This window comes from Barbatula barbatula, assembly GCF_947034865.1.
Source record: "Barbatula barbatula genome assembly, chromosome: 22".
Taxonomy (NCBI): Eukaryota; Metazoa; Chordata; class Actinopteri; order Cypriniformes; family Nemacheilidae; genus Barbatula; species Barbatula barbatula.
The window spans coordinates 20,913,314-20,939,158 of NC_136785.1; the positions used below are offsets into that span (position 1 = coordinate 20,913,314).

Consider the following 25,845-nt stretch of genomic DNA (forward strand, 5'->3'; position numbering starts at 1 on the left):
GATGAGGGCTTCCCAAACCTGCCCATGGAGAGATTACTCCTGAAGATGCAGGCTTGGACACCCCGGATTAGATTTTATAGATTAGAAAATGAAATCATAGAAAAGAAAGTGTTATTCCATCCTGTTATGGTGACGATTCAAACTGATCTTACTATCCTGAAGACTTAGATGTCACTATCAGAGCTGAAGAAAAAGCAGGCAGGAGATGAAGTGATGATAGAATCAAATGATCAGTTTATTAAATAATATCAGTTGTGTTTCCATGCTCAGTCAAACTTCATAGAAATACAGAAATACATTGAGCAGGTGTTATAATGATGTTTTCACTGCATCTGCTCGTGTCTCATATAAAAAGTCACAAAGTCATGAACGCACGGAATTGATTTGCTGGAGGTAACATTGATATTTTTTGCGCAAACACTAATTTGAGATGATAATGAGGATGTAAAATGCTACACATATATAAACAAAGCAAATATAATTGATCTCCTTCTCGTGAATGACGTACCTAAACACCCTCATGATGATGATTTGGTCTTTCTTCAAACATTGACAATGCCTCACACAACACATTCTGTTCAATATGCAGGAAGATGATTTAAACGGATGATTTGTGTCTTCGGTGCTTTTTCTCAAGAAGCTCGCCTGTAAAGGCACGGTTATAAAAGCTATTTAAAGAGACCGGTCAGCCAAAAATAAGACTTCTGTAATCATTTATTTGCCCTCATGTGGTTGTAAAACCCCAAAAAGAAGATATTTTGATAAAAGATTGTGTGTTCATCCAATGGAGTTCAGCGTTGTTTGATTATCAACATTCTTCAAAATATCTTCTTTTGTGTTCTGAAGAAGAATGAATCTCATACAAGACTGACATGACATGATGAGGGTAAATACATGCTGACATCTTTCTCTTTTTGGGTGTCACTTTAAATGTCATAAGGTGGTTTTCAGAGGAATCTGAGTGTTAACACAGTTGCGTTTGCATTCATCTTCATGTCATCAAACACAACATGGGTTTATGAGTTAGCTTTCCTGTAGCTCAGTGGTGAGAGCATGGCGCTAACAAAGCCAAGGTCATGGGTTGGATCCTAGGGGATTGCACATACTTAGATACAAATGTATAGGAAAATGCAATACAAGCTGTGGATAAAAGCGTCTGCTCAATTCATTAAAATGTATAAATGTTTATAATTTGTGTTTTTTTATGAATGTAGTGCTATTATGCGCATCAGAGTAAATAACACTTGGGTGTACTGTGTGTTCGTTCCCGAAACAGCTCATCACCATTCGTTTGCTGCTCTGAATGCACTTGTAATGCGTTCATTTAATTCAGGTTCACTCTCGCTCCAATCTAAGATAAATCATCAACGCTGTCATCTCTTAAATACATCCTAATGGGCTAAACACATGCACATGTCACTTTACTTCCTGAATAAGTGTGCACACGGGTCAGTGTCTCTTTCATTTTCACACGCCACAGTTCCAGTGCAGCCTCGCAAGACAGCTTCCACATTAGCCCCGTTCCAAACTAAACTGCAAGTGTAAAAGCCGTCTGGTCTAATCTAATCCTGGTCTGTGAAATCATCTCCAAGGTTCTACAGACAAACAAACAAGTCCTGTAAATATTGCAAAATCTGTGGACCTGTGTTGGACTGTCATGGGAAAGAAACAGTTTGTTGGGCTGATGGATTGTGGGTGTTATACATTTACATTTAGTCATTTAGCAGACGCTTTTATCCAAATGAGGTTTTAGGTGTTTTCGTGCACTTAGGCCTGAAGGCCCAGAGAGCGAGCGGTGTTCAGCACATCATCCCGCGTCAGATAACAGCCGCACAACTGCCGCAGACCCGTGAAAGACTCTCGGCCGTGCAGCACACGCCAGTTATCAATGAACAGAACCTGAACACAAGCAAGGCAATGATGACAAGAAATGATATCCGTTTATTTTCAGTATGATGACACAAGCACACAAGGGTCCTGCATACTTTGCCTGGTTTGAGTTTGACCCACAGTTCATTCTCTGCTCTTCTCAGTTCTGTGGTCAGATGTCTGTGAGCCGCGTACCAGCGCTGAACCACGTCGTGAGGAACCGTGTTAATGGCAGAGCGGTCGTAGTTATTATACCTGCACAGATTCAAGTACAACAACAGAATGACCCCCATCACAAGGACACCGCTTTTTAAGGAGAAGAGTATAGCTCTAGGCCAATCCCTGATGAGATCCTAGTTTCTTACCGAATCATGTAAACCTCATTGTTCCAGGGATAGACGTTGAGCACCGGGCCCACACCGATCATGTGGTTTCGATGCTCACTGAGGTTCTCGATGTATTCGTGTTTTATGGGCACGCGGGACAGCAGCTCAAAGTTCTCGGGTGTTTGCCGGAGAACCCGGTCAGCAGCGTGAAAACCGTCCACCAGCAGTGTTCTGCCGGCCGTCCCCTCGTGTCTCAAACAGTGAAACACCTGAATGCTTCAGAAAGAAATCACACAACATACAGCTCATTCACTTATTTAACTGAAGATCAGATTCAATGCACAGGTGAAGCTCTCTAGAATGAAAAGCAGCTCAGATTAAACACGAACAAATCTCAAGCTTGGCTGTTTCTCAAACACAATGTGAGTTAGAGTTGAATGGCAGAAACTCTCAGGACAGAGATCATTCACATCCACTCTCATGTTCCTGTGATTTAGTTCTGATCTGTTTTCTTATGCGGAGATTAAATGATCTCTCTCAATATGCAAATTGGAGTTTGTATATTTTCAGTTGACTTTAGTCTGCAAAAAAAGAATATAACATGAGTGACAACCAGGGCTGGACTGGAACTGAAAAGCAGCCCTGGACTTCTTGGCCACGAGCGGCACTCACGTTTGCGTTTCGTTCATATTTAGACGTGGCCCACCAGGAAAAGTCCCTATACGCCAGGTAACTAAAGTTAACTAAAACAAATGGAGCAACTCCTTTTAAAACACATTTATCACACACTTATCGTCATATTATATATTGAATATCACTTTTTAGGCGTTATATTTTTGCAGTGCAGAAACTCAGAACATGTACAGGTGAGTTCAACTGGTCCACTCGTGGTCCTGGAGTACCCCAACACTGATGTGACTCTAATCTGACACACTCTTCTGAGGTCTTGAAGAATTTACTGCTGAGATGATCACCTGTCACGAAGATTAAGGAGGACCCAAAGGTTTCTTATCATATTTGTCTATGTAGCTTGAAATGTATCGCTTGGATGCAGCGGATGTTACTGAGCAGACTGAGGCAAACTGCAGAAGTGATCGTGCATAGAGTCTATTATAGTAAACAGCCGAACTGTTTTAACGCAACCGTATTAAGGACTCAAATACATATTTGGTTTATATCTTAATCATTTTTCTGGTTTTGGGAATGTTTTTTTATTGCATGGCTAGAGGGTTTTTGTGAAACGCTGAGACATGTATCCACACAAACCTACACAAAAATGTTCAATAGAGCAGAAATGATTTTTATAGGCACTATACTGTATAATACTTGGTTAGGGTGACAAATGAGCCATTTTTCCCTCTTACGTCATTGAGGTTTCTTATTCCAGGTTTTATTTCAGAAGAGCAACCGTTATGTTTCAAGGTAAGAACGAAACTACAATGATTATACTTCTTAAGGGAAATAAAGGTTAATTTTTTATGTTTTTCTAACTGAAATGTGAGAACCTCGATGACGTATGCGGTGGACAAATGCGACCTCCAGAGGACACACACGAAATCCTGGCAAACGTGTTCGGGGGAAAAATGGCACAAAATGTATCTAACAAACTAAACTCAGTTTCCAATGAAAGCTAAACTCGGATTATAAAACAGTTTGTTCTGGTCCCACATTCTGATACACATGCCAGCGGCGTATCACTGCACTACTCTATGTTACTGTGTCTGTGTTATCATTACATTTTTTATTAATTTTGAAACCGTCATCGATGTATATAAATGACTGGATTACACATAGAACGCTAAACCATCAGCAGGAAGTGAAGACACCGGAAGTGTTCGCACCGCCATGTTGGAATGTCCAACTGACAGAGAGCACCATTGACTTACAGTCAAAATGACCTTCTAAAATAAGCCGTTTTGCAGAATGCTAGCTTGTGTCATGGAGGGCTCTATTTTATGTTTCCTATTCCAAACAGTACACTAAAACCCATTCATTTGTTAATATAAATGTAATCAACAGAATAATCAGTGCATATAATGTGTTGGTAGTTAGTGAACATTGCTGCAAATACAGCTGCTTCCACTGTCTCTCCTGCTTAAACCCATTCAAACAGGCTGACAGTTTGGAACTATTGGAATGGTGAGGTCAAAGTGTGTCTCAACTCTGATCTTCAACGGCTCGGGTGCTACGAATGTAATAAAAGCAATGATCCACGTGAAGCCTTGCTTTACAATGAGTTTACCTCGTGTGTAACAACACTTGATAGCTGTTATAAATGAACTGTACCCGCAGGGCTCCTGGAAATATGACGTATCTGTGTGGCGGTCCAGTGCCAGCTTTGTGTAGGCTGTATCTCCTCGAGAAAAATCTGACGTGAAATTCCACATCCGTCCATACATGGTCTCTCTGAAAAGAATCATAAAAAAGCCTTAGATCAGCCATCTAAACTGGGCCATCATTATGACAGTAAACTTTAATTGAGGTCTTTATCTGTTGAGGTAATGAAAGCCTCTCTTCCGCATGCATACATTCAAATGATGTCAATGTTTGAGCATAAGCGATGCTTGATGAACTACATTCCTAATACAAGAAAAAGAGGCAGAATAAAATGTCATGTTGTGTTTGTCAAAAGAAAGCGAGTGAATGATGAGACACTTGTCCTTATATCTATGTATGTGTGTGTTTTCACCTGATCAGGCTCACTCTCTGGGTGACGGTTTCTGTCGCCTCTAGGGTTGCCGGCACGTCTTCCACAAAAGCGATGCCATACAGCAGGAAATGATTGAGGAAGATCTTCAGCTCCTCATTACAGCTCATGAACTTTTCCCAGCGGGCAGAGGGAACTTGAGCGCTGCTGTAGATGTTTGAGTTCCACAGAATACGAGGTTGCACTGCACTTCTCTTCTGGCCCTCATAGCTGTTCTGAGCGAGCCACGACAAACTGTATCGTGTCACGTGACCGTCCGGCCCTGAGTGTCACCAAACAACACGCAAATCATTTATTATAACATCATCACTGAACACTTGAGTGTGGAGTTTCACGGCATCCCTCAATGACATGCTGTTCAGTTTTCTCAACAACATTTGAATGCATCAAGAAATGTAGGAACATGCAATCGTAAAGTAAATGTGTCAATCATTAATAGGGATTAAAAAAGTTTTTAAAAGATTTTTGATTGGCCAAACTGTTCTCCTAGAATCACGAGCACGATTTGATGCCATGCCTTCCTAATCTTTTGTGTACTGACACGAAACTTGGTGTATGTCATCAAGGTCTGGACCTGAAGTGAAGTACACTGTTCCGACAGATCGGAAAAATGACTGTTTTGACTTATAAACTATTGAGAAGTTTGGTGTAAAATCATGAGAGTGGTCTTGTTTGATTCCTTGAGGCATTACTCTTGCTGAGATAACCTTGTACTTTATAAAACTCCAAAAAAATGTGTTATCCATGTAGAGTCGGGTCGGACCAAAAGGTCAACACCTGGGATCATAAAATGTCAGTTATCACCTTTCTGGTTTGATCAGGGCACATTTCGACACTCTCCCCGAGCTTCAACGGTATTCTTGTGGGGGGTCCCCCGAATGTGTCCTATGGTGACAAAAGCCATGTGGCACCAGGAACAGAGAGAGATTCAAATTCTACCATAGAATGTCTCTTTCTCGCCTCTCGCCACCTAAGAAAGGCTTAAAGTGTAAATAAATGTATCTCTACCGTGTATGTTTGTTCCCATGGTATGCTACCCTAACCATAATATCAAAGGCATTGGTGTTTCACCGTAGCTAGGCTCATAATTGTGTTCTTGTACACATTATAGTTCAATGTTCTAATAACCCTATAATGTTTCATATATAAATGTTCCCCTTTTCCTTCTTTAGATGATGGTGTATAGCACAGTTATTTATTTTATACCATACTTATTTTATCTTCGTCTAAGAATATTACAGCACCAAAACTTCTAGGCGACCATAAATGCAAATGAGCCGGACAAAGGAACATTTCCCGCTCAAAAATCAGCTCACTACATTGGATCGCCCACTCGGGAGGGGCGTGACGCCCTCAGGGTTAAATCATCTGTGCACAGAAGAAACGTCGCTCATTGCTGTTCCTTCAATCTCTCGAGAACTGTCTCCTCCCTGGAGACAGCATTTTTCCGGCAGTTTGCTTCGGCTAAGTTTGCTCTTCCTTCGTCAGCCAATCCGGTTCTCAGGGAGAATCCAAAGGACTCACCGCTCGCTTTAAACGCACCAGGACTTCCATCAGTGCAAACCAGAATTTGTCCCAGCACATCTAAAAGCCAATGCAAGTATTTGGTCTATTTATAAATAGCTGCACATAAGTTTTACCCCTTTTAATAAGGAGATTGTCCTTGATGGTTTATGCAGATGTGAATTGCTGATGTAATACTGCCACTCTTACTTTTGTCTATTACTTTCATTCTGTACTGCTTTTACGTTTCATGTGTGTTTGTCTACGTGTTCTTCATTGTTTAGTTAGTTGGTTTGTTTCCCCTTTTACGTAGTCAATAAACCCCAATTTGTTTGCCACGCTAGAATTGTTTCTGTGTTTATTGATCACATCTTAACGTCACTTGAAACTGCTTGATTTCGTTACGAATCCGAAGTGGTACTGTATTACAGTAAGAGTATTGTTTTCCAAGGCCAGGAAGGTGATATTTAATAGTCGGTCTGCTGATCACCCGCTGGACGAGTGTATTTAGTTGTCGCTATTATTGATTCTGCCGCATCAGTTAAAGTGTAGAAGATAGGTATGGTTAATCACCGTTAATTATACATATCTTACTGTGGTTAACTTCATAGTTTCCCGAGATGCACTACATCCAAATGTATAATTGGTGTATTTAGTCTAGACGTTTACGCATTTTGGCAGACGGTTTTATCCAAAGCGACTTACATTGCATTATCCTATACATTTATACAGTTAACACAATGCTTTTACCACTTAGATACAGGAAAGCTCTAGAGACAGTCCTGAGAAAAAGTTCTTATAAGCATTCTGATTGGTGAAACGTTTCTTATGTAGCCTACTGCATTAAAGATGGGGTAACACACAATCTCATATTAATCTTTGAAAAGTTTTTAGTTTGATCACATTTTTAAAGCGAGATACAGCTGTACCATTATTTCCGGAAAAAGACGAGCACCTGGAGGTGTGCAGGGCGGACCGGACTACAGTACGAGCACAACATACATCATAGCTATAATCCCTTCATGTTGTTTACATTATGCACGTACCGCCACTTGCCAACAGAACACAGACATGTGACTTCTCTCACTATCGCAAAAGTAACGAGATGCAGCTGCAGGCCCACAGCGCAGCTAATCTTGATAAGCGGGTCTTACTGTCGCTCGTCGGTTGGCTCTTTCTTTCACTTTGCCGTGGGCATGCTTTTCTGGGCCAATAAAAGGAATAGGATCCTGTTATGAAAGAACTTTCCGAAGCAAGTGTGAGTGCATGGGGGAGTGTATCGAGCACAGAAATGCTACGTCATACGTCCAACACGTTTAACAGTGTAAAGAAGTCAGAATGCATGAAATAGCATGTTACCCCTCCTTTAATTAATGCACAGGCAAGCAGACCAAAGGGTCATGTAGCTCTATCTTCATGAAACACTAAACGTGTCACACAGATAGCAAATATGTCACCAATCTACAGTCCTGATCAAAGGTAATGAAGTGAGAAACGGTTACACTGTAACCAGTTCTGAAATATCATGTTGTGAAATCCTCCTGTACCCTTCATAAGAGTCCAAGTTCACATAGTTTTATCTTTATCTAGGAATCAGATGTCATTCATTGTTGTGTTAAACTTATCTTGACATAATAAGAGTTCAATGTCAAGAGATCTGAACAGTCAGAGACACACACACACACACTGAAGCAACAGAAATCTGAAACTTCACAAATGGCTGAAGTGACTGTGTGCTCCCTTACGAAACACGTCTGGAATATATATGTTCATAAACCGAACATATGTAAATGAGAGCGGATTTTTGCATTGTTTTGTATACGCATGCAGCACTGTATGTAACAGTAAAGACAGTAAACACAAGTACGACTAGATGACGCCATGAATATGATGATTAGCATAATACCGTTGATTTGCATAAATATGTCCCTCGCCCAAGCAGTGGTTCCAGCATGTTTTAAATCCACCTCCATTGTGCCCGTGCAGAAACATTCTAGCCCGACGTGCCTTACCCACTACCGCCCTGTAGCACTCGCACCCATTGTTATGAAGTGCTTTGAGCGGCTGGTCCTGGCACACCTAAAAGACTCACTACCAATTCGCCTACCATAACAATAGGAGCACAGATGATGCAGTGTCCATGGCGCTGCACTCCGTGCTCACACATCTGGACAATAAGGACACTTATACACGTATATTGTTTGTAGACCTCAGTTCTGCTTTCAATACCGTCATCCCTTCCAAGCTAATCATCAAACTTGGAAACCTAGGCATCAACAACCCTACCTGCAACTGGATTATGGATTTCTTAACGAACAGGCCTCAGTTTGTTAGGTTAGGCCACATCTGCTCCACCACCATCACCTTCAACACTGGTGTACCACAGGGCTGCGTACTGAGCCCCTTTCTCTTCTCCCTTTTCACACTCGACTGCAGGCCTGTGAACGGATCTAACTCCTTCATCAAGTTTGCAGACGATACAACGGTGATTGGTCTCATCAGCAACAACGATGAGACTGCATACAGGGAGGAGGTCCGGCACCTGGCCACATGGTGCTCAGACAACAACCTGCTCCTTAACACCTCCAAGACAAAGGAGATCATTGTAGACTTCAGGAAGGTGAAAGGAGGCACACACGACCCCATCGACATTAATGGGATGATTGTTGAACGTGTTTCCAGTTTTAAGTTCCTGGGGACTCATATTTTGGAGGACCTGTCCTGGATCACCAACACCTCATGCCTGGTCAAGAAGGCTCACCAGCGTCTCTTCTTTCTGAGGACACTGAAGAAGAACCACCTGTCTTCAAATATCCTGGTGAACTTCTATCGCTGCACGATAGAGAGCATCCTGACCAACTGTGTCACAGTCTGGTACGGGAACTGTTCTGTTGCTGAGCGCAAGGCACTGCAGCGGGTGGTGAAAACAGCCCAGCGCATCACAGGGACTACACTTTCTGCCATTGAGGACATCCAGAAGAAACGCTGTCTGCGACGAGCTCGCAGCATTCTCAAGGACTCCTCTCACCCCGCTCATAGACTGTTTTCTCTCCTGCCTTCTGGTAGGCGCTTCCGGTGCCTCCGGACAAGAACCAGCAGACTAAGAAACAGTTTTTTTCCCAGAGGTGTTTCATTATTGAACTCTGCCCCCCACTGATTCCACTACCTCTCTTACCTTTAACTTCATCGCTGCTATAACATTGTTTACATTGCACTACAGGGCTGCATGCATGACTGAACTGTACACACCAGTACTTCTTGTTATCTGCTCTACCGGACTGTTTACACACGCACAGCATCATTTGCACTCTATACTGCTCACTTGCACACCAGGAATATTTAACTGAATGCTCATTTGCACTAATGGACCACTTCCATAACTGCATTAACCTATCTACTGCACTGTAACTTCAACAACTGCATTAACTCACCTATTGCACTGCAACTTTAATAGCCGTATGTCAATAATTTATGCATACCTAAGTCACTTGCACTATTTTAGTCTAAATTATTATCTGTTCATATCCACCTGTACATTAATGTTCATAGTATATAGTCATCTGTATATATTATTCATAGTACATACCTACTGTCATATTGTTCATAGTCCATGCCCACTGTATAATATTTTCTCAATATTGTATTCTGTATTTATTCTAACTGTATATCCTGCACTTGCTAACTGCACTTCTGGTTAGACCTAAACTACATTTCGTTACACTGTACTTGTATATGTGTAATGACAATAAAGTTGAATCTAATCGAATCTAATCTAATCTATGACCTACACAAGATGTTTTTATAGAGTATCAATGAAACTGCAGTTGGGTTACATTTAGGCATTTGGCGGACGGTTTAACACACAACCTTGCGTTGTTAACACAACGCTCTTACCACTGAGATACAGGAAAGCTGATTCTTTTGATGAAGTAATAATATAAAATACAATATCAACTATCACAATAAAAACATGATGTGGCATCTGTTCTTCATACAGAGTTGGATCTTCAGTCGTTGTGAGGGTGCACTGACTCACATGTGAGGTAGAGGTGCTGGTCATCCACTCTGCTCTGTGAGGGTCTGATGGTCAGCTCGACGCTGGCAGTGTCCAGGTTCCGCTGGTTTGTTTTGGAGTTAAAGCATGAAGGTGAACGGCAGTGATCTCTCAGCCACACGTAATCAAAGCGCATGACAAGACCACCATACTTCAGCTCTGTGGGAGAAACACCATTCATTCGTTCATCACTCAGCGCGCGTGCACGACACTGCAGAACGTCACTGTGTAGATGTGTAACTTGTGTTTGCTAATGCATGCGAGAGAAGGAAAGAGAATGCGGAGGAAAAGTGCATCTCACCCATGCAGTCGTGCAACAGTTGGTAGCTGCATGCGTTTCCTCTCGCGCTCCCTGCGTGACTGCCACGCGCTCCCGGACGTATACATCCGCGAAGTCTGGCGAACGTCCTCGTGAACCACATGATGAACTATTCTTCACACTTTCTGTTCATCCGCACAGCCACACATTCATATGCGCATAACACACACAACCAGCGTGACGTCTGCGTGAACCTTTACGTCTCTTTTCACCCGCATATAAAACCATGAACATTAATCATTAAACTTTTGAGTCTCGTGCTCGTGAGATCTGCGAAGGCAGGGCACGCGCTCAGATTCACGAACGCTTCTGATGACGCCCTCATTAATATTCATGAGCAGGAATCATGATGTATGAATAACCTCGTCGTGATTATTAAGATTTTCGAGTCGTGTTCATATATATTTAGCCAAAAGATTTCATTAAAGTAGGATTTCATCGAACCGCTGTCAAAACGTATCATTGTCGTTTTGTTTATATTTACTATACTTTATTGAAATGATCAGCATTTTCCTTACCATTCGTTTCCTTTGGCACACAAGGTGTTTGGTGTAGGTAGCCCACTATAACGCACGCAGAACCGACAACAGTTAATCACATACAGTGCCGCTGCAAGCCATTTTGGTGCCCTAAGCATAATTCCATTATGATGCCCCCCACCCTGAAAAGAAATATATATTTTTGCCAGTTTAACTTTTTATTACCAAATGTATAACTCAATTCCAATAACACAATAGTAGCATCACAGTATAAAACTTAAGAACACTTAATAGAGAAAGTAAAATCTTCACACCTTTGTTGACTTTGTAAACATATGTAGAATAACCAACATACACTAATGTGATATGGGATTGTTCGGCCGTTTTTCTTTTTACATATACATGGCTAAAATGTGCCTGCCTGATAACTTTTCTATAGCCTAATGTAATAATAGTAGATTAAAAAAAATTATTAGGCTATTTTTGGTGCCCCCTCAGCACTGCACTACGCACAGCGCTTGATGCAATTCGTGGGAGCGGCGGCGCTGATCACATATGTGTTGTTGTTGTTGTTATTGTAAGATTATGTTTAGGGTTGAGTTAGTTAATGTCATTTATTGTGATTTTATGGCGATATTTTGAACTGTAGCTGTACTTCCTGTATCTCAGTGTTAAGAGCATTGTGTTAACAACGCAAGGTTGTGTGTTGGATCCCAGGGGATTGCAGATACCTGTGTATAAATGTATAGAAAAATGAAATGGAAGTCACTTTGGATAAAAGCCAAGTGCCTAAATGTAAATGTATTCACAATGTATCACTGCTAGCAACTGCCCCTTCTACTTTCCCAATAGGATTGTGGAACTGCCAATCTGCTGTGAACAAAGCTGATTTCATTACAGCTTTTGTTAAACATTCTGGTCTTTCCATTGTAGCACTCACAGAAACGTGGATCAAACCAGAGGACTCTGCCACTCCTGCTGCCCTCTCCCATAACCACACTTTCTCCCACAGCCCTCGCATTACAGGAAGGGGTGGAGGCACCTGTCTACTCATCCCCAAAGACTGGAAATTCAATCAGCTAACACCCATGTGTGACAACAGCTCCTTCGAGTTTCATGCTGTTACTATCACCCACCCTGTTAAAAGTCATTTTGTAGTTATATATCGTCCCCCAGGTCAGCTTGGACATTTCTTGGAGGAGCTGGATGTGCTTCTTTCATCCTTCCCTGAGGATGGTACTCCCCTGGTGGTACTAGGTGACTTCAACATCCACATTGGAAAGCCACAGGCTGCTGACTTCATCAACCTGACTGCATAATTTCTCCTCGAGCAGGTTTCCACATCAGCAACCCACAAGTCTGGAAACCATCTAGATCTGATCTTCACAAGGTACTGCTCCACTCATCACTCTCAGGTCACCCCGCTGCACACGTCTGATCACTTCTTCGTCACCCTCGACCTGAACCTCACTGCTCCGGACATCGCAGATGTCATACCGATGGTCACCTTCCAAACAATGCCACAGCCACTCTGTGTTCCACGCTTTCATCCTGCTTAGACAACCTATGCACTCTTGCATCTGGACCAGCCTGTGCATCCCCGTCGGCTCCCTGGTTACCGAAAGGTTCTGCGTGAGCATCGCGCCAGCCTCCGGTCAGCTGAGAGAAAATGGCGCAAGTCAAAAGACTCTCCTCTGTCCGCCTGCTCCCGCACCTTCATCGGAGTTAACAGCTGCTGATTTTACTACTGCCATCAGCAGCCAGTTCTCTACGCCACCACCTGTCGAACCCGCCCACATCCCTGACACGTGTGTGCTCCGCTCTTTTCTCCTCTGTCTGAAGCTGATGTCTCCATGGTCATTGGCTCCAACCACCCTACCACCTGCCCACTGGATCCCATCCCCACCCATCTCCTCCAGGCCATCTCTCCAACGGTTGTGCCTCCTCTGACCCACATCATCAACTCTGGGACATTTCCCACGGCGTTCAAAGAGGCCCGCATCACACCGCTTCTAAAGAAACCCACCCTGGACCCTACACTGCTAGAAAACTACAGGCCTGTCTCCCTTCTTCCCTTCATCGCCAAAGCCCTGGAGCGAGTTGTGTTCAACCAGCTCTCCTCCTTTCTCAGGTCTCCGCGTCCCAACAGCTCAACACGGGGGTGCCACTGGGCTCAGTGCTTGGACCGCTACTCTTCTCCATTTACATGACATCCCTCGGCTCGGTTATTCAGAAGCATGGCTTCTCCTATCACTGCTATGCCGACGACACATAACTCTACTTGTCATTTCAACCGGACGATCCGACGGTCGCTGCTCGCATCGCGGCATGCCTGAGTGAAATCTCGCTTTGGATGAAGGATCATCACCTGCAGCTAAACCTTGCAAAAACGGAACTGCTTGTGATCCCAGCCAACCCAAAGATTCACCACAACCTTGCCATTCAACTAGGCTCATCAACGATTACACCGTCCAGCACAGCCAGAAACCTGGGGGTGGTAATCGATGATCAGCTTAACTTCACAAGTCATGTTGCCAGCAGCACCCGGTCCTGTAGATTCATCCTCTACAACATTAGGAAAATTAGACCTTTCCTATCGGAGCACTCTTCGCAAGTCCTAGTCCAGGCTCTTGTCCTGTCCAAACTGGATTATTGCAATGCGCTTCTGGCTGGACTTCCTGCTTGCACAATCAAACCTCTCCAGATGATCCAGAATGCAGCGGCAAGAATGGTCTTCAATGAACCGAAGAGAGCGCATGTAACTCCGCTCTTCATCAGGTTACACTGGCTCCCTGTTGCCGCCCGCATAAAGTTCAAAGCTATGCTCCTGGCCTACAAGACCAACACCGGATCTGCACCACCGTATCTCCACTCGCTAATGCAGATCTATGTTCCTGCCAGATCACTGCGGTCTGCAAAGGAACAACGACTAGTGGTACCATCCCAAAAAGGAAAAAAGTCACTCTCCCGTACCTTCTCTGGATCTGTTCCACATTGGTGGAATGATCTACCAGCTGCTACAAGATCAGCAGACTCAGTTGCCATCTTCAAAAAACGCCTAAAAACGCATCTCTTCCGTCAACACGGCGCTGATTGATTTTTCCTAATTCTCTTCCCTTTCCTTCTTTATAATTTTTTTTTTTAAAACACCTTACTAACCTCACCACTATTCTTAGCTTTTTATACTGTGCTAGGCTTTAATGGACTAGTTTGATGCACTTATTTTGTGGCCTATGTTGTTATAATTGCTTCCAATGTTTCCTCATCTGTAAGTCGCTTTGGAAAAAAGCGTCTGCTAAATGACTAAATGTATTCCAGAAAGCTGGGTTCATTTACCATCAGATGAACCCTGAACTCTGGGTTGATTAACCCAAAACCTGCTTACTCGGGGTGTCGGTTCCAAAACACCTGTGTCGAGTTTAATCAACCTACTGCTAAAGCCTCGAGTTCATGCGCGCGCACGGCGAACATGTAAAGGCATTTTCAATGAAACGCCGAATTCAGGAGTCACCATGGAAACTAAGGGTGAAAAGTTACCTGCGGAGTTAGAAGTTTTAATGTTTGCTTATGCCCATTAGCATGAAAAAAGCAATACAGCTGCATATGTGAGGGAAAGACAATTCACTTGGCAAAAAATAACTGACAGAGTAAATGCGTAATTTTTTTTATTACATTTTAAATATGCTTGCCTTTCTCTTGTTAATTTGCAAAGTTGAACAATTGTCTTTTTGAGCATGTGGCATGACTCGACAAGCATTTACTTTTCTCTACATCAGTTTCTTAAGAATACAGTGCAATGTATATTGACAAGAAATATTTAGGCCTCTTGTTTTATAAGGTATAATCCTTCTGGAGCCAAAAGAACTCTTTCCCAAGTCAAAATGAAACACAAAAGGTAATATTTGTTCCCCTTCAGTCAGTCTCTCGACGTTGTGTAGAGAGACTGACTGGGGTTTGATCTTGAGAACCTACCTTCTCCGAGATAATTAATTATAAAACGCCAATGGGCTTGGCGAATGGCACGCGCACGCCAGTCTCCGCCCCGTACATACGGGTATAAAGGAAGATGGCAGCGGTCATTCACCCATCCTTTGTTCTTCGGAACCTGTGTTGGCACATGCTGTCAGCTATTTACTCGACTCCGAGACTTTTTACACTGCTGGATTTACGACGCAGAGCAGTGGACTTCTCCTTCTCGGTGGACTTCCCCTTGGCGTTTTTGGCAGAAAGCTACAGACCTTAGAGGTAAGTTCCCGCGGCTATGAGCATGTCTCGTAGCTGTGTCCTTGGGTGCGACAGACTCATCCCGGAGTCTGACGGCCATGATACCTGTGTCACTTGCTTGGGGCTCAAGCATGCTGAGGCAGGTTTCACTGATTCGGCATGTCCCGTGTGTGCGGACATGGCAATCAGGGTGTTGCGGTCACGGTTGGCTACGTTCTTTTCGAGCGCTGCCACCACCCCGTCTGCTTCCCAGGCGTGTTCAGCTACCGTTTCGGCGAGGTTGACCACTTTGGCGAGCACCGGGGGTGATTTGGGGACTATGGATGTCGCTCCGTCAGCTTCACGCTCGAGGACCATCCATACCCCCTCACGCTCACCTGGTTCGTCCCCTACGAGTGACAGACGGCCGTCTCATAGTGGTAAGACTCCGTACAGGGATGATGACTCCATCTTTGTCGCTGCATCGGACAGCTGCCTGCTGATCTCCTGTCGTCAGGCAGTCGAGCTCCGGAGGAGACGGACGCTGAGATGTCGGCCATGCTCTCCCGGGCAGCCGGGTGCATCTGGTTTCAGTGCATGGCACCACCCTCTGCGTTCATGGTGTTGAACGCGCTCCATCAGCTGGACAATTGAGATGTGCTAAGTATATTATCCATTTATATATTTTGTATGTGATTCAAGTCCTTTTTATGCATGGGCGATCGAAGAGCAGCCTTTAGAAGGTGTTTCTTTTTGTAATCTTGTTGGCTGTTTTGCCCATTTCTGTCCATCCTGGCATTGTTGGGGTGACCGGACGCGGCACCTCGAGTCGATGAGCCAAACTGATTTAAAATGGTCTCTTAGATTGTCTGTTGCTCTGTTTAATGTCTTTGTTATAATTGGTACCGCATGTGTTTTGTGTTACTTATTTTATTCTCTCTTCAGAATTGGGGCAGCCAGTTGCGGAAGATTAGCATCTCATCCCGATTGTGGTGGTCGGTTCTTTTGCCTGAATGCTGTGCTCACAGTGAGGTGTGGTGTGAGTGTGCACGTATGATTGCCGATCATTTCTGCCAAGTAGTGCAAGTGCCCCATTCTGAAGTGAGCGTCCGTGGGTTATTTTGTGTATAGATTCTTTTTTTTATTTATTGGTGCTCATAATTTGATAATTAATTAATTTCTCATAATTAAACATAATTTGATACATTATTATTGAGAAAATAAAGTTTTGTATTGTTTTATATTCAACCCATGTCTGATACCTGACTCTGATATAACGAACCTCTGAGCCTTGCTCCAGTTTAAAGGGCATTTCCCCGGAAAGAGGTGGAAAAGGGGTGGCGTAGTCAGTAACTTTTTCTAAAACTTTAGTGTACCTCCAGTTGAAAGCCGCCACACAAGGATATCTGCCAAACAGATACAAGCTGAACTCCAAGGGGTAGGTACGTCAGTTTCTGATCGCACCATCTGTCACTGTTTGAGCAAAAGAGGGAAGAAGACCCAGGAGGACTCCACTTCTGAAAGAAAAACTTTCAAAAGCCAGACTGGAATTTTTGTAAAATTCATATTGACAAGCCACAATCCTTCTGGGAGAATGTCCTTTGGGTTAGGGTTAAAACTGGAGCTTTTTGGCAAGTCGCATCAGCTCTATATTCAAGGTCGAACACCATACCTATGAAGGAGGCTCGGTTATGTTTTGGGGCAGCTTTGCTGCATCTGGCACAGGGTGCCTTGAATCTTTGCAGGCCACAAAGAAATCTCAAGACTATCTGGAGCGAAACATACTGCCCAGTGTCAGAAAGCTCTGTCTCAGTCATGTCAGGTCAGGGGTCCTCCAACTGGATAACACACAGCTAAAATCACCCAAGAATGGATAAGAACAAAACATTCTATTCTGAAGTGGGCTTCTATGAGTCCTTCTCTGAATCCTATTGAACATCAATGGAATGAGCTGAAACTTGCAGTCTGGAGAAGGCCCCCATTAATTAATTCTATTAAATATGGAATAAACAATGGTGGATGCCAATTACTTTTGTCAGTCAAGTTATTTCAGAGAAAATTGTGCACTCCTTTGTGGAGGGGTACCAACAAATTTGAACACGTCTTACTATTAGAATCACAAGGAGACACAATCAACTTTAAACAGGGCAACCTTAAGTCTATTATACAAGACATTATTTACATTAAAGACAAACAAAATCCTGTGGATGAATGAGTGCGTTTGTGTTGGCAAAAAGTCCAAAGACCAATGTGTATATACAGTTCGGATCAGTCTCACCAGTACAAGATATAATGGAAGCCGGGAGCAGTATTCCATGAAAATATGTGTACGTCTTCTAGGGAAAGTTATTCACGTAAAAAATAATAATACTCCACCGGGAGATGGCACACAGAAAACTGTAGTGAAGTCAAGTTTATTTATATAGTGCTTTTTACAAATTTCAAAGCAGCTGTACAAGAAAACATATTGACTATAAGCAAACATATGGTTATGGAAGTCAAAACAAAAAAGGTGAAAACACAGAAGACAGACACAGACACACAGATTCAGACACACCCTCCCACACACAAAACACAACACACACAGACAATCACACACACAAACGTGCACACAGACAGACACACACTAACACACACGCACAGCGGCCATCACCTAGAACCACACACCCAAGATAAGTATCAACATATACAAATGGTGGCAAGGAACCCAAAACTCTTAGAAAAAAATTGATTTAAGATTATCATTAATAATCTAATAGCGGCAAACGATTTGTAGTGAAGATGTGTCAAGTTGCTGCGTCCTTCTTTATCCAGCTTAACCATCTCAGCTTTTGTCAGGTCTGGTTCTGGTAACCTTGGACTGCATCCTGCCCGCTCCGGTAACCTTGGAACAATGAGACAAGACTGGCTGAGAGTAGAGTACTGTTCTGCACTCTTTGATGCAACAAATGCATCATTTGTTATTGGAAGTGTTCCTGGTTCCGGTTGATCTAACTAGTGCAGCCTAAACCTTCGGAATATATATATATTATGATAGGGTAGTGTATGCAAGATTAAAAAGATGCGTCTTTAGTCTAGATTTAAAATGACAGTGTGTCTGCCTACCGGACAGTGCAGGGAAGACTGTTCCAAAGTTTAGGCGCTAGATAGGAAAAGGATCTGCCGCCTGCACTTGATTTTGAAATTCTAGGTATTACCAACTGACCTGACACCTGAGAGCGTAGTGCACGTGATGGACTATAATACGTTAGAAGTTCTCTCAAGTAGTGAGGAGCTAAACCATGCAAGGCTTTATAGGTAATAAGCAAGATTTTAAAGTTTATGCAATGCTTTATAGGTAACCAGTGCAAGGTTGACAGAACCGGGCTAATATGCTCATACTTTTTTGTACGCGTAAGAACTCGAGCTGCCGCATTTTGGACCAGTTGGAGTTTTTGTAATAGGCCTGCAGGGCAACCACCTAATAGTGCATTACAGTAATCTAGTCTTGATGTCATAAAGGCATGTATAAGCTTCTCCGCATCTGATGATGACAGCATATGACGTAGTTTAGATATATTTTTAAGATGGAAAAACGCAATTTTACAGGTGTTGGTGACATGCTTCTCAAATGACAGAGTCCTATTGAATAAAACGGCAAGACTCTTGGCTGAAGATGAGGGTTTTATTAAGCAGTATTCTTGGTTGTTACGTATGGCGGTTTTCTGTCCAATAAGTAACACTTTTGTTTTGTCCGAGTTCAGTAATAAGAAATCGTTACTCTTTTTTTACTACTTTTTATATAGACTTTGCATTCCACTATTTTAAAAGGACTTCAATTCCCAACATGCACTGCACTCTCACCCGTCATCTTGGATTGTTCATGCACCACACATGTTTTCAATTTGTTCCACACTATCCACACTGGGGTCAGCTGTGATCAGAAGGTTCCCGGTTCTAATCTCAGTGCCAGCAGGTCATGACTGAAGGGCCCTTGAGCAAGGCACCTTACCCCTGATTGCTCTGCAGTAATGTGCCACACTGTATAAAACTACTTGTAAGTCGCTTTGGATAAAAGCGTCTGCCAAATGTAAAAATGTAAAATTTAAGCCTGAGTTCCCTTTCTGTCGGTCTCTCGACGTTGTGTCGACAGAATGGGGTTTGACTTGAGAACATACCTTCTCTGACTGACTTGAACAGGCCAATGAAAATTGGCGAATGAAATTTGCATGCCGGACTCCGCCCCCGGATATCCGGGTATAAAAGGGAGCCGGTGTGCCGCATTCATTCACCTTTTGTTCTTCGGAGCCTTCGCATCCTGATGCTGACGACTCTGCAGATACTATCTACGTGTTGCTGGTCTTACGACGTGGTGCAGCGGATTGTCCCTTTTCCTGTGACTTCCCCTGGGCGTCTCGGCAACTTCCAAGGCATCTCTCTAAAGAGCGAGCCCTTTTCAGGGCTTAGTGTTTCTTCAGCGCGGCATGTCCCGCTGTGCTCGTGGGTGCGGCGCACTCATCGAGGAAGGGGACGGACACGATGTCTGCCTCGTGTGTCTGGGACTCCAGCACGCTGAGGCAGCGTTTGTGGATACATCTTGCCCGCACGGCGGGCGGATGGTAATTCAGACTTTGCGGTCACGGGTAGCTGCGTTATTCCGAGAATCAGCCGCCACCTCGAGTGCTTCCCGTTCTGCGGCAGCAGTGGCATCAGCCCTGCCGTCCGCTTCGGCGAGCACCGGGGGTGATAGGGGAATTACCGTGAGCCTCAATCCGTCAGCCATCGGCTCGCGGACCGTTCACGCCCCGCCTCGCTCGTCTGACCGTCCCGGAAAAGGCGGTACGCCGCCTTGTTCCTCCGTCACGCACTCGGACACGGGGCGTGACAACGATGAGATGTCGCTCGCAGCATCGGAGGGGGGCCTTCTTGGCATCCGACCCCGACGATTCCTTAGAGCTTCCCCCTCCGGGGGGTCGAGCTCAGGATGAAGCGGACGTAGAGATGTCAACCATGCTTTCCCGGGCCGCCGCGAGTATTGGGCTGCAGTGCACCGCACCGCCTCTTCCCCAACGCTCGCGGTTGGACACGTGGTATCTGGGGACCGGCCGTGACTCTAAGACACGGTCGGCGACGGCACCATTTTTCCCGGAAGTGCATGAGGAGCTCAGTCGGACCTGGAACGCCCCCTTCTCGGCGCGTGCACGTCAGACTAGCTCGGTCGCCCTGACTTCCCTCGATGACGGGGCAGCTAAGGGCTACGTGGACATCCCTCAGGTGGAACGTGCAGTCGCGGTGCACCTGTGCCCGCAGACAGCTGCCACCTGGAGAGATCGACCAAGGCTCCCTTCCAAGGCTTGTAAGTTTTCGGCATCGCTGGTGTCGAGGGCTTACAACGCGGCGGGTCAAGCTGCCTCGGCTCTTCACGCCATGGCCAGTCTGCAGGCAGGCCGAGGCGTTGAAGGAGTTGCACGAGGGAAAGTCCGACCAAGGGAGCTCCGCACTGCCACTGACATCGCTCTTCGGGCGACGAAGGTGACGGCGAGAGCCCTGGGTCGTACGATGTCCACACTGGTGGTCCAGGAGGGACACCTTTGGCTGAACCTTGCGCAGATGCGGGACGCTGAGAAGGTTACGCTCCCATCGCGCAGGGTGGGCTGTTTGGTGATACGGTCGAGGACTTCTCAGTTCTCGACTGTAAAGAAGCAGACGGAGGTGATCCTGCCCCGCCGCGACCCGGCCGCCTATCGTCCGTCGAGGTCCCGCGCTGCGTCTGCTTCCCAGCAGCCCCGCCCCTCTCCGACTCAGACTCCGGCGCCAGCGCCCCTGCACAGGCGGCCTCCCGGAGAGGGATGTCGAAGAGGCGAGCACCATCCCGTCACCAACCTCCGTGGAAGCAGAAGTGTTCTGACGGGGTGAACCCAGGGAGATCGAGTTCACCGGGCCCGACCCAAGCAACTACATCGCTAGAGGGTCGGACTGGGACGGTGCCTGTCCCGTCCCAACAACACCAGCTGGGCCCCTTTCAGGGCCTGGTGCCCACATTCTCCCAGAAAGAGCTTTCTCTCTCCCTGGGTCTTTCTCACAGCCGCTCTCACCCTCCACAGGACGGTGCTCGGCAACCCCACGTTGTGTTTCGGCGAGACACACGGTTGGGTATACTCTCAGTGGCCACCAGCACCCTCAGTCAGACGGTGCGCTATGCCGCGATATCGCCCGACAGGCACCTCGGCAGAGCCGCTCTCCTCCCCAGGGGGCCCCCCCGAGTCGAGGGAGCCGTACTGCCAGCCATCGAACCACCCCCCACGGGGGCAATGAATCAGATCGAACCTCTGGTCCCCCTGTCTCGGTACCTGGGAGCCTGGTTGGCTCTTCCCAGACCAGCACGGTGGCTAGAGCGAACGATCCGTCTCGGCTATGCAATTCAGTTCGCCAAGCAAGTTTCGGGGCATCCTCTTCACCTCATGGGAGGGGTAGATGCTCCCGTGCTTCGGGCCGAGGTCGCTACCCTTCTGGCGAAGGGGGCGATCGAGCTCGTCCCTCTGGCCGGGATGTACTCCGGGTGTTACAGCCCGTATTTCATTGTCCCCAAGAAAAGTGGCGGGCTGCGCCCCATCTTGGACCTGCGTACCCTGAACAAGCACCTACACAAGCTGCCGTTCGGGATGCTAACGCAGAAGCGCATTCTGACGTCCGTCAGGCGTCAGGATTGGTTCATGGCGATCGACCTGAAGGACGCATACTTCCATGTGTCCATCCTCCCTCGTCACCGGCCGTTCCTATGGTTCGCTTTCGAGGGACAGGCATATCAGTATCGCGTCCTCCCATTTGGTCTGTCCCTGTCTCCTCGAGTCTTTACGAAGGTCGTGGAGGCCGCCCTCACTCCCCTCAGGGAGCAGGGGGTGCGCATACTCAACTATCTCGACGACTGGCTCATCTTGGCACACTCGCGAGATCTGTTGTGTACACACTGGGACCTGGTGCTCCGGCACCTAGACCATTTGGGGTTACAGGTCAACCGAGAGAAGAGCAAGCTCTCCCCTGTGCAGAGCATCCTCTTCCTCGGTATGGAACTCGACTCTGTCTCTATGACTGCACGTCTTTCTTCCGAGCGTGCCCAGTCAGTGCTGACCTGCCTGAGGAACTTCAGGCAACAGCCAGCGGTCCCGCTGAAACGTTTTCAGAGGCTCCTGGGACACATGGCGTCCTCGGCGGGGGGGGGTCCCCCTCGGGTTGTTGCGCATGAGACCGCTACAGCACTGGCTACAGAGCAGAGTTCCTTGGAGTGCGTGGCACACCGGCAACAGGCGCGTCGCGATCGCGCCCTTCTGCCGGCGCACCCTAACCCCATGGTCTTCAATGACCTTTCTGCGCAGGTTTCGAGGCGCGTCGTGGTGACGCCTCCCTGCAGGGTTGGGGTGCTGTGTGCAACGGGCACGCAGTGTCGGGTCTCTGGACGGGCCCCCGCCTGCGCTGGCATATCAATCGCCTAGAGTTGTTGGCGGTGCTGCTTGCACTGAGGAGGTTCCTTCCCCTCGTGCAGGACAAGCACGTGCTGGTCCGGTCGGACAGCACGACTGCCGTGGCATATATCAACCGACAGGGTGGTATTCGTTCACGGCAGCTATCGCAACTCGCCCGACGCCTCCTCCTGTGGAGCCAGCAGGTGACGAAGTCTCTGTTAGCCACGCACATCCCGGGCGACCTGAACCAGACAGCCGATGCGCTCTCTCGTCAGTCGACGCCCCGCTGAGAGTGGCGGCTCCACCCCCGCGCAGTCCAGCTCATTTGGGTGCAGTTCGGGCAGGCACAGGTGGACCTGTTCGCCTCCCTGGACACCACCCATTGCCCGCTTTGGCACTCCCTGACCGAGGGCCCCCTCGGCACGGATGCCCTGGCGCACAGCTGGCCGCGGGACAAGCGGAAGTACGCCTTCCCCCCTGTGAGCCTCATTGCACACGTCTTGTGCAAAGTCAGGGAAGAGGAGCATCAAGTGCTACTAGTTGCGCCTTACTGGCCCAACCGGACTTGGTTCTCGGAGCTAATGCTCCTGACGACAACTCCCCCCTGGCCGATTCCCCTGACGAAGGACCTCTTTCTCAGGGGAAGGGCACGTTGTGGCATCCGAGACCAGACCTCTGGAACCTCCATGTCTGGCTCCTGGACGGGACGAGGAGATCCTGAGTGGTCTACCCCCAGCGGTGGTGGAAACCATTACTCAGGCTAGGGCCCTGGCCACGAGGCGGTTATACGCATTGGGGTGGCGCCTCTTCTCGTCCTGGTGTTCTTCTCGTGGAGAAGACCCACGGATATGCTCGATCGGGAGCGTGCTGTCCTTCCTGCAGTCGAGACTCGAGAGCAATCTCTCCCCTTCCACGCTGAAGGTGTATGTAGCCGCTATTGCCGCTCATCACGGACCAGTTAGTGGGAAGTCTCTGGGACAGCACGACCTGGTCATTAGGTTCCTGAGGGGCGCGAGGAGGCTGAATTCAGCCCGTCCGCGCTCCGTTCCCTCTTGGGACCTCAATGTGGTCCTGGCGGGCCTCCAGAGGCCCCCCGTCGAGCCCCTCGGAGATGCCGCTCTTTCTCATCTCTCGATGAAGACGGCTCTCCTAGTGGCGCTCGCCAAGAGGGTAGGGGACCTACATGCATTTTTTCGTGGCCACGGATTGCCTAGAGTTCGGGCCTGGTCAATCTCACGTTATCCTGAGACCCCGGCCTGGCTACGTGCACAAAGTTCCCACCACTCCCTTTCGGGACCAGGTGGTGAACCTGCAGGCGCTCCCTTCTGGGGAGGAAGACCCAACCCTTTCCGTGTTGTGTCCAGCGCGCGCGCTGCGCCTCTGCCTGGACCGCACGCAGAGCCTCTGGAGCTCTGAGCAGCTTTTTTGGTCAGCACAAGGGAGGGCTGTCTCCAAACAGAGGTTGGCGCACTGGATCGCGGACGCCATCAATCTCCCGTGCCCGCTTGCAGTGAGAACACACTCCACCAGGGGTGTGGCCTCCTCGTGGGCACTGGCTCAGAGCGCCCCTCTGGCAGACGTATGTAGAGCTGCGGGTTGGGCTACGCCCAGCACCTTCGCGAGGTTCTACAGCCTCCGCGTGGAACCGGTATCAGCCGGAGTCTTACGAGACACCGCCAGGTAAGTCCGGCAGCCGGTGGGCGTACGCCTGCGATAGCACTCCTCCATAGGTGAGACGTGGTGCTATCCAGCCTCCCCTCTTCCCCCCACGTGGGCGAAGAGTAGGCATTCCATCCATCACTAAGCACTCCTCGGCGGCGGGCTCGGCGGAGCAGCCCTGCCTCCCTTGGCCTGTTTCTGAGCTCTAGCAGTGACTCAAACAAGGCCTAGTGCTCCACACGTAGTAATCCCCCCACAGGGCGGTTCCGTCTGTTGTCTTCTCATGAATGGCTCTCAATCGTTGGCCCATGACCTCTCCCAGGTGTACTTCACCTGCTCGCGACACCATCTCGTGTCTGCATGTCTCCCACGTGCTCTCCCCTATCCGGTGAGACCGTGTGTGAATCTCCACTAAAGCTCATCCCTGCGGTAGGAAGTGGTCTCCGTAGCGCGTTCCCTCAGGGGGGAATGACGCTTCCCAGTGGCCTTGCGGTGCCGGGCGGCTTCTCGCTGTTAAGAGAACTAGGCCGCCGTCCGTGACGGCCGGTGGAAGGGGCTCCCATCTTTTTTAAAAGCTCTGGACTCCTTCCCTTCCGCTGGAAGGTTGCAATTCATGCTAAGCGCTCACGTCTGACACGCCCAGGCCAGTCAGCGTCGCTTCGCGAGGAATTGTGACGCGGCACAGCGCTGTGGCGTTTTCCGAGGAACCCCATTCTGTCGACACAACGTCGAGAGACCGACAGAAAGGGAACGTCTCGGTTACGTATGTAACCTCCGTTCCCTGATGGAGGGAACGAGACGTTGTGTCCTTCATGCCACAACGCTGGCCGCCCGCTGCAGCAGTCGGGGCAAGATCCTCAGGATCCTCAGCACAAAAGGTGAATGAATGCGGCACGCCGGCTCCCTTTTATACCCGGATATCCGGGGGCGGAGTCCGGCATGCAAATTTCATTCGCCAATTTTCATTGGCCTGTTCAAGTCAGTCAGAGAAGGTAGGTTCTCAAGTCAAACCCCATTCTGTCGACACAACGTCTCGTTCCCTCCATCAGGGAAAGGAGGTTACATACGTAACCGAGACGTTTTCTCTGCACCATGCTCATTTCTTATGATGCAGATTAAACGACAATAAAATACTTTGCAAAGTACCTCATGCCCCTCTATGTGTTGCGTTAGTCTCGGCTGACTCGCCTAGTTTAAGGAATAAGAAAATTCCACAACAATGCTTTAGGCACATGTCCTAATGTCAGAGATGAGTTAATAATGCTAAGTAGAGGATCTATAATTTCT

The 25,845-nt window shown here is 47.2% G+C and overlaps 1 protein-coding gene across 1 annotated transcript; it reads right to left on the bottom strand.

Annotated features, from left to right (window-relative positions):
• Positions 1-211: 211 nt before the first annotated feature.
• tmlhe (trimethyllysine hydroxylase, epsilon) lies at positions 212-11,083 on the bottom strand. Its single transcript, XM_079486946.1, has 7 exons — positions 10,761-11,083; positions 10,442-10,618; positions 4,885-5,164; positions 4,482-4,601; positions 2,235-2,471; positions 1,986-2,124; positions 212-1,899 (listed from the first exon to the last, which is right to left on the bottom strand). Exons 1-7 carry the CDS (start codon positions 10,879-10,881, stop codon positions 1,768-1,770), a joined length of 1,206 nt encoding a protein of 401 aa, XP_079343072.1. The 5' UTR covers positions 10,882-11,083; the 3' UTR covers positions 212-1,767.
• Positions 11,084-25,845: the final 14,762 nt, after the last annotated feature.

Bases quoted from the DNA above. Each gene is read 5' to 3' on its own strand.
- tmlhe (XM_079486946.1), bottom strand. From the start codon at position 10,881: ATGTGGTTCACGAGGACGTTCGCCAGACTTCGCGGATGTATACGTCCG. The intron at 10,619-10,760 runs GTGAGATGCACT...TTTCTCCCACAG, and splicing joins ACTGTTGCACGACTGCATGG to AGCTGAAGTATGGTGGTCTT. The intron at 1,900-1,985 runs GTATGCAGGACC...GCTTGTGTTCAG, and splicing joins TCAAACTCAAACCAGGCAAA to GTTCTGTTCATTGATAACTG.